Consider the following 7,882-nt stretch of genomic DNA (forward strand, 5'->3'; position numbering starts at 1 on the left):
AAGGCGGAGGCATGACTAAGTCTTTCTGTCGCCTCTTTTCCTGTCCTGGGCTCATGGTAGCCGCAGTGACGGGGAGGATGGGAAGTGGGCAGCTGCAGGGGCAGCACTGTCCTGGTCTCGAGTGGGCCGGGCATTATCCCCGGGAGGAGGGGAGAGCAAAGTATTTCCTGGGTGGCGACCTGACCCCTCTCTGTGTCCCAAGTGAGGCTAAAGGATCTAAGGTGACATTTGGCCAATTGGCCACATCCCTTTCATCTCCTTCCTCTTTGAGACCCCACTAAAATGACAACCAAGGACTAAAAAATCTGTGAGGACAAAGAAAATAGGAGAGTGACAACAGTGTCTTAGTGATTTCAACTGCTTTAAGTACTTTTTGGGTGGCAGGAAGCAGCTGGCCAGATGAAGGCATTCATGGAGCAGGTCCTTACTGAAAGTGTGTGGTCCTTACTGAAAGTGTGTTCCCAGAGGTGGCCACACGTGGCGGTCAGATGACCAGATGCCTTGGCATCCACTGTTTCATCTGTGCAATGAAGTCTCGGTATGACCTTGGCAAAGTCAGTTTCTGCTTTCTGAGGCTCATTTTTTCCCCATCTGTAATAGAAAGAGACTGTACTAGATTCTTTTCTGCTGGTGCCTGAATTACCTGGAGTTTTCCTCCCCTGCCCCTCAACACGTATAGGCACATGTGTCTTGATGTTGCCTCAAAAATGGGGCGAAGGTATTTTTGCATTTTTTCCTCTCCCAGGACACTTTCAGAGCCACTGCTGCAGATGGTCTCCAAGGGAGCTTTCAACTCCGACACGCCAGGACTCCCACGCAGGTGTTAGGATGGAGAATACTCGGAATGGAGGGGTTGTAAGAATGTAAGACCTTCATGTGGGAGATCCAGGCACAGAGGGGCTTCAAAGGAGGCTGAAGGCCTATCTGTGGGGACAGCAGAAGGGCCTTTACAGAGACAACGACATTTGCAATGGATAGAATTCACAGAGGGAGACAATGAGGAGGGCCCTGCAGGTGGAGGTTACGGTGGCAGCAAATCCTGGAGATAAGAAAGCATGTGACCTGTTCAGAGAATTGCAAATATTGCAACATGCGGGAATCCATGGAGACACCACATGAGCCACGAATGGCCAGGTCAGCAGCTTGCGCTTCATCCCATTGGCCATGGGAAGCTATCACGCTGGCCTTGTGATTTTAACACACAGATATGGCCCAGCTACTTTTTCTTGAGCACCTGCTAGCGCTACGTATTCCACGCACTGCACCCCATGTCTTCCTGACCCGGCCACTTGGTCGCTGGACAGTCACACATCTCTCCAGCCATTTCCTCACTCCGGGCACTGTCCTTCACGCCTCGCTGTCCTTACACAAGCTCCTTCCTCTGGGGACAGGCCCCTTTCCACTTCAGCCTTCCTGCAGGAAGCTCTGCTTGAAGAACATTCCCCTGGGAGGCCTCTCCCCTGTGGGCAGCTCTCAGTCCTCCCCTGTGCCCTCCACATGGCACATCCCCTGCTGTCCTTACACCAACCGGCTTTTCCTTATTTAGCTGTGATGCAATGGCTTGCATGTCATCGGTAGCTGTCTTCCCGGGGGCTAACCAAGGACTAAGAACAGGGCAAGCGATTGAAAAGTGTTGAGTGATTGAAAAAATAGAAATTGCAACTACCTGGGCCAGGCCCTTGACAGAACGGATCTTACTGAATGCTCCTCGGTCACCTGTGAGACACAAGTTACTCTTTCCATCTTGCACAGGAGATGTGACTCGGGCGAGTTCATGCATCCGCTGATTTGCAGAACTGGGCTTCAAACCCACGTGTGTCTCAGTGCTGGTGCAGAGCTCTCCTGCTCCACCACGTTCCTGGGACGGTAGCTCCATCCCTGGATGGAAAGACATGGCCTCAGAGGAGCCACAGACAGGCCACTTCCTCTCATTCACCTTTTTCCAATTCCCACTCAGCTGGGACAGCTTCTATTCGGCCTCTCAAGATCCTTATCTGCTCCTGCGCTTGGGGAAGTTTCCCTACACCTCTCACACCACCCAGGAGAGGTGAGGAAAGGAGTTTTCCATGTGGTCACTGGACGTGAGTAACCATCTCTTCTTCCTGTGACTTCCCCACCTCTGCACTGGGGCTTGGAAAACCCCACCCAGGTCTTCTAATAAAAGCTCTGGGCTCTGCAGGATGGGCCAGAGGGCAGCTCTTCACTCCATCAGACTCCTTGAGGGACCCCTTCCAGGGAGGCCTGAGCTGGACGTCCCGAGATGAAGATCATCACCGCGGTTCTGGTGTGCCTGCTGCTGGCCGGGGCGTGGCTACAGGCTGTGGGTGCCAAGAGCAGTGAGTTTGGCTGGAGTCGCTTTGCTCCTCCTTGGGGAGGGCGGAGACGCAGACAGGTGCTCTGGGGTTGGGGGCGGGCTCACCCTGAGCTCACTGCCTTCATCTCCACTCCTCCAGAAAGAATTCTCCCTGAAGAGGAGGAAGGGAGGACTTGTTCGGGGGCAGGGGGACAGCAGGAGAACCATAAGTCTGGGGCCAACACAGACCGCTGAGTAGCTGCTTTCAGCCAAAGGAGGTCAGCCTCGTCCAGACCCTGCGGACTGATGGAGGGCAGCTGTGAGGTCATTGAGGCCAAGCTGGAGGCCTGAGGTCCAGAGGAGGGACTGACTGGGGTCTCGCCTCCACTGTGTAACAGATAACGGGCAGAGTCTGAGGTCAGGATCTGGGGCTTTAACAGTTGGCTAACCTTGGACAAGTTACTATACTGCCCAAACTCTGCTTTCGCTATCAGTAAGATGGGTTTGATAATGCCTACCCTCTAAGGCTGATGAGAGAATACTGACCTAACAGCAGACATATGGAAGGGGCTTTGCAAACGGTCAAACTAGGAGAAAGGAGCCAGGATTGAAATGCAAGCCTTTTGAGGGTGGGGTGTGTGTAGGGTGGGTTACACACTGGCAGAGTGGGAGCTGCGGGTCAGAGCTGAGGACCAGGGTGGAGGGCGAGGTTGGGATTGCGTGGAGCTTGTCAGTTCCTGGAAGCTCTTGCCTGGTCATTTCATCAGTCTGAGCTCCTAAAACAGTCCCTAATCCTGCCCCAAATAGTGGACTGCTGTTGAATCAGACTCACCAGGGTCTCAGGGCCCTTGAACCCAAATATGAGGGCAGAACCACACCCTAGTGGTGGGATGTCAGAACTAGAATAGCCTTTAGAAATCAGTCTAAAGAGTCTTGCTTTACAGCTGGGAAGTCTGGGGCCCAGGGGACGGCTCATCTTGACCAAAGCCACACAGCTGTTTTGTGGGGAGCTGGGATCTGAACCCCAGTGTCCTGACTGCCTAAATACAGAGCTGGGTGGCTGATGAGACACTAGTGCCCTTTGGATGTGATCCCAAAGCCTGAGCCTGTCCTGGAAGGGTTTTTTGTTTTTGTTTTTCTCCCCATCCTGGCTGAGAGGAACTCAGTCCAGCTTGAGAAATGGGTGCAAACCATTTTTGCGCTTCTCTTCTAGTGCATGTGCCAGCCTCCAATTGTTGTTTCACACTGGTGAAGAGAAAGATGTCCCTGCAGATAATCCAGTGTTACAAGAACACCAGCTCCACCTGCTCCTACAAAAACCGTCTAATGTGAGTGGTTGTATCCTCTTCCATCCTTGACTCCCTTCTCCGGAGGACAGAAACCGGCCCACCTGGAATTAGAATAGCAGACGCTAGGTGGCGATGTTCCACCGGATTAAGGTTTTTTTTTAACCAAACTAGTGAGGCGGCCAAAACCTGGGCGCAGAGCTGAGAGTGGGCGCTAGGACGAACAGCTGTGCTCCTGCAGTGACATGGGTTTCTTGGAGCTGCAAGGCGCCAAGTGTTATATCTTAATATTTTATGCCCGGAGCTTAAAAGCTCCAGGCACTACTGTGTGATGGTAAGAGTGAGGGGCTCTCAGTTCCTGCTTCTGGATTTGCCAACCTATAGTCTTGGGTGACTCTGGGCAGGTAAGTCTTCTGAACCTCCTTATCTGGGTAGCCCCTCTGCACTTCTGACCTGTGAAGTGGCGTAAACACGATAGCTGCATCACAGGGTCGTTATGAAGCTCCAGTGAGGTAGCTTACACTTGCCACTCAGTGTCTATAAGGCACTTTCGTGTATATTACTATCTCATCTAACTCTCTTGGTGCACACATTTTCATTATCGTGAAAACTGAGGTTCAGGGAATTGGAGAGATTTGTCTAAGGTCTTGCAGATAATTAAAGGCAGAATTGATCTACGGTTTTGGACAATAGCCAAGTTTGGGAGGTGGGCAGATCAGAAAAGAAACACGTGCGTGTGCGCGTGCGCGTGCACACACACACACACACACACACACACACACACACATCCAAGGCGATGACTAGGGGTCCCGGATGGACACAGACACATGAAAAGATGGAGCAGGTGGGCCCTCAGAGATGTTCTAGGAGGGGAATTTTCCATGTTAGCAGATCCTCAGAATGTCTGCAGCCTTCACTCTACCCTGATACAATGAATTCGCAAAAGGGGTCCAGGAAATGCAATTTTAAAAGCCCCCCCACCCCTTGCCCCTGAAGCTTGGGTGTTCCTCCCAGTGTACAAGCTGTAGGTCTTACGCAACGACTTCATTTTATAGGCCCCGGGAGAAAAGCTTAGGGGCACCCAGGAGCAATGAGGGGGTGATGGGACTTGTGTGTGGCACCCAGGGGGTGGCTCAGGTGACTTAGCCCTTCCTTTGTTCTCTGCCTACAGATTGAAGCTGAACGGAGGCCGAGAGGCTTGTGTCTCACAGACAAAATCGTGGGTTCAGGCTTATTTAAAAAGGATAAACCCCTGCCAGTGAAAGGAAATATGAGCTGATTCCTTTCCATCCTGGACTCCGGACACCGCGTGGCTTTACCTGTCCCCTCAACGCCCAACCCTACACCAGCCCTTCTGCCCCAACTTTGCCGGGTCACGCCAGAGGGTCTGCTGGGTCCTGATAAGCTATGTTGTCGCACTTTATATACTTAAATTCTAGAATCTTCAACTTCTGCCTCCCTGTGCCTCTTGTTGGACCTGGTGCCAGGAGAACTGACTTCTCATCAATAAGAGCCAATAAATGACTTACACCTCTCAGCTGACTGCCTTTGTCCTGGGGGATAAGCGTGGACTCTGGGTTGTGATGTAGATTCTCTGCGGGGCTGGGTCCCCATCTGGATGCAGGATGCTCCCCATCACCCCCCCCCACTCTGCCCTGCCCAGAGGGTTCAGAGGTTGATGATACCCAAAAGCTGCCCTAGCTGGAAGGGATCTTGGGCATCATCTGCCTGTAAGACGATGCTAGCCCCATTGTACAGATGAGGTGACTGAGGGCTGGAGAGGGACACCCCCAGGCCTGAGGACATGCAGAAAGTCAGGATCAGATCTGGCGTTAGAGCCCAGGGTTCCCGCTGCTCGGCTGCTTACAAAACCAAACTCACAAGTGTTGCTAGAAAGGAAAGTTGCCTTTAATCAGAATGCTGGCAATCTGGGGAGATGGTGGACTCAGTGTCCCCCCAGAACCACCTCCGAAGATTCTGCTTGGCCATGAAAGTTTTTTAAATATAAATTAGTTAGTTAGTTAATTAATTAATTAATTAATTTTTGGCTGTGTTGGGTCTTCGTTGCTGCGCGCGGATTTTCTCTAGTTGCGGTGAGCGGCGGCTGCTCTTCGTTGCGGTGCGCGGGCTTCTCATTGCGGTGGCCTCTCCTGTTGCGGAGCAGGGGAGGTAGGGTGCACGGGCTTCAGTAGTTGTAGCACGTGGGCTCAGTAGTTGTGGCACACAGGCTTCGTTGCTATGCGGCATGTGGGATCTTCCCGGACCAGGGCTCCAACCCGTGTACCCTGCATTGGCAGGCAGATTCTTAACCACTGAGCCACCAGGGAAGTCCGGCCGTGAAAGTTTTTAAGGGGAAACAGGGAAGTAATCTCAGTTAATCACTGAAATAGGGGGTCAGAGTCATCACCATCCCCCACTGTGTGCAGGCTTGTGTGCAAGCTTGTCGACTCCTCGTGATCTTTCTTTAGATGCTCTCTTGTTAGCAGTTCTTTCGAGAGATTACTGAAGGGGAAGCTGGGGAAGCCATCTGGTCCTCAGTTAATTACTTACTCTTCATTTCTGCTTCTTTGATCTATGTAAAGAACCAACAAGTTAGGCAAAGTATTGTGTGATCAAAAGGTTTGAAAAGTGTGCTAGGGCCAGAGGCGAGTAGAGCATGGGGACGCCTGGTTTAAGTTTAGCAACAAGACAAAAGGGACCTCCTGCAGGGAGCGCTTTCCTGCCCAAAGCTGCTTACAATGCCTCCCAGGGTAGAGCTCTTCCCCGAGTCCCCAGATGCCACGTGACTGTGTGGTACAGCATGATACCCGGACCCTGTCTCAACCGGACAGAGCCTGCAGAGTTGGTTAGCAGGGCCTTCTCCTGGGGAGGGCCGTGGGGAGGGTCCAGGCATTGGTGGGTCCACGTCTGATGAAGATGCCAACACAAGTCATCCAGAGGAGGGAGGCAGGGGCTTCCCTGGTGGCGCAGTGGTTGAGAGTCTGCCTGCCAATGCAGGGGACACGGGTTCGAGCCCTGGTCTGGAAAGATCCCACATGCCGCGGAGCAACTAGGCCCGTGAGCCACAATTACTGAGCCTGTGCGTCTGGAGCCTGTGCTCCGCAACAAGAGAGACTGCGATAGTGAGAGGCTCTCGCACCGCGATGAAGAGTGGCCCCCACTTGCCGCAACTAGAGAAAGCCCTCGCACAGAAACGAAGACCCAACACAGCCATAAATAAATAAATAAATAAATAAATAAATAAATAAATAAACCCAAAGTTAAAAAAAAAAAAAATCAATGGTACAGAGGAGGGAGGCAGTCTCAGGAAGAACAGGAGGCCCCTCAGGGGATAGAGAGGAAGAGGAGGTCCTGTCCCTTTAAGAGGGACAATCACAAGCTCCAACTTGTGTAACATGAGACTCTAGGGAGACTAGCAAAGGAGGGCAGTGAATTCTGGGTCTCAGGGTTTGATGGCTTTAGGGGAGATGGTCTCCTGTCCTGTGTCTCAGGGCTTTTCCCTCTTTCCCCGGCATTCAACACGCAGCACATCTGGCTCATACTTCTTAGGCCATCTCTTCCCTCTGCCCCCAGGACTGCCCTGCTTCGCTGGCTACCCCTCACATGGACCATTGCAGTAGGCTGCTCTCAGTGCCCCCCTGCCAACCCCATCCTGCCCTCGGCCCCGATCCCAGGCTACTCTTCCCGGCACCCCACACCCTGCCCTCCCCATCGCTCCAAAGACTTCAGAGCTGACTCCAAACTCCCACCTTGATATTCCGATTCCTCTATAACCATGCCTCAACCTCCCTTTCCAAAGGTCTCTGGCTTTTCCATTCTGGATCCCTTACTCTGACTATTTGGGGATATTCCCTGCAGGCCCTCTCCCCTCTTCTCCATCCCGCATATCCTCCGGGAGAGTCTTTGCTGTGAGGGTGCTACACCATCTTCCAAAGCCCATCTGTCCAAGTCCCATCTTTGCCGTCAAGTCTGATGCTAATCAGGACGGGGTCACTTGATTCCTCCCCCTCCCCTGCCCCCACCAGGGGGTGTGTCAAGTGCACTTACTGGCTGTATTACTCCAGGGTGGAGGACGAGGGCAGGGAGACCCACTGGAAGCTAATGCTGGGGACTGGAGCCATGGGTCTAGAATATCCTGGGCTGATGAGCCAGGCCCTCCCTGACACTCAGATGGGCCCAGGTTAGCCACACAGCCAGGCCCTGGCTACATCCGCATTCCTCTAGCACCCTCTGCCATCCACCTGCACCTGAGAGCACCCCCTACTGGTTGGGAGTTATCCCTGAAGAAAACACCACTACTGTA

The 7,882-nt window shown here is 52.8% G+C and overlaps 1 protein-coding gene across 1 annotated transcript; it reads left to right on the forward strand.

The window, feature by feature from the left end:
• The first annotated feature begins 2,227 nt into the window (after nt 1–2,227).
• Nucleotides 2,228–5,050, forward strand: CCL1 (C-C motif chemokine ligand 1). The gene is made up of 3 exons (XM_059908482.1): nt 2,228–2,336; nt 3,507–3,621; nt 4,751–5,050. The coding sequence occupies exons 1-3, from the start codon at nt 2,261–2,263 to the stop codon at nt 4,839–4,841; spliced, it is 282 nt and encodes a 93-aa protein (XP_059764465.1). The 5' UTR covers nt 2,228–2,260; the 3' UTR covers nt 4,842–5,050.
• Nucleotides 5,051–7,882: the final 2,832 nt, after the last annotated feature.

The sequence above is a fragment of the Balaenoptera ricei genome, chromosome 20 (genome assembly GCF_028023285.1).
Source record: "Balaenoptera ricei isolate mBalRic1 chromosome 20, mBalRic1.hap2, whole genome shotgun sequence".
Lineage (NCBI taxonomy): Eukaryota > Metazoa > Chordata > Mammalia > Artiodactyla > Balaenopteridae > Balaenoptera > Balaenoptera ricei.

Bases quoted from the DNA above. Each gene is read 5' to 3' on its own strand.
- CCL1 (XM_059908482.1), top strand. From the start codon at position 2,261: ATGAAGATCATCACCGCGGTTCTGGTGTGCCTGCTGCTGGCCGGGGCG. The intron at 2,337-3,506 runs GTGAGTTTGGCT...CTTCTCTTCTAG, and splicing joins GGCTGTGGGTGCCAAGAGCA to TGCATGTGCCAGCCTCCAAT. The intron at 3,622-4,750 runs GTGAGTGGTTGT...CTCTGCCTACAG, and splicing joins TCCTACAAAAACCGTCTAAT to ATTGAAGCTGAACGGAGGCC.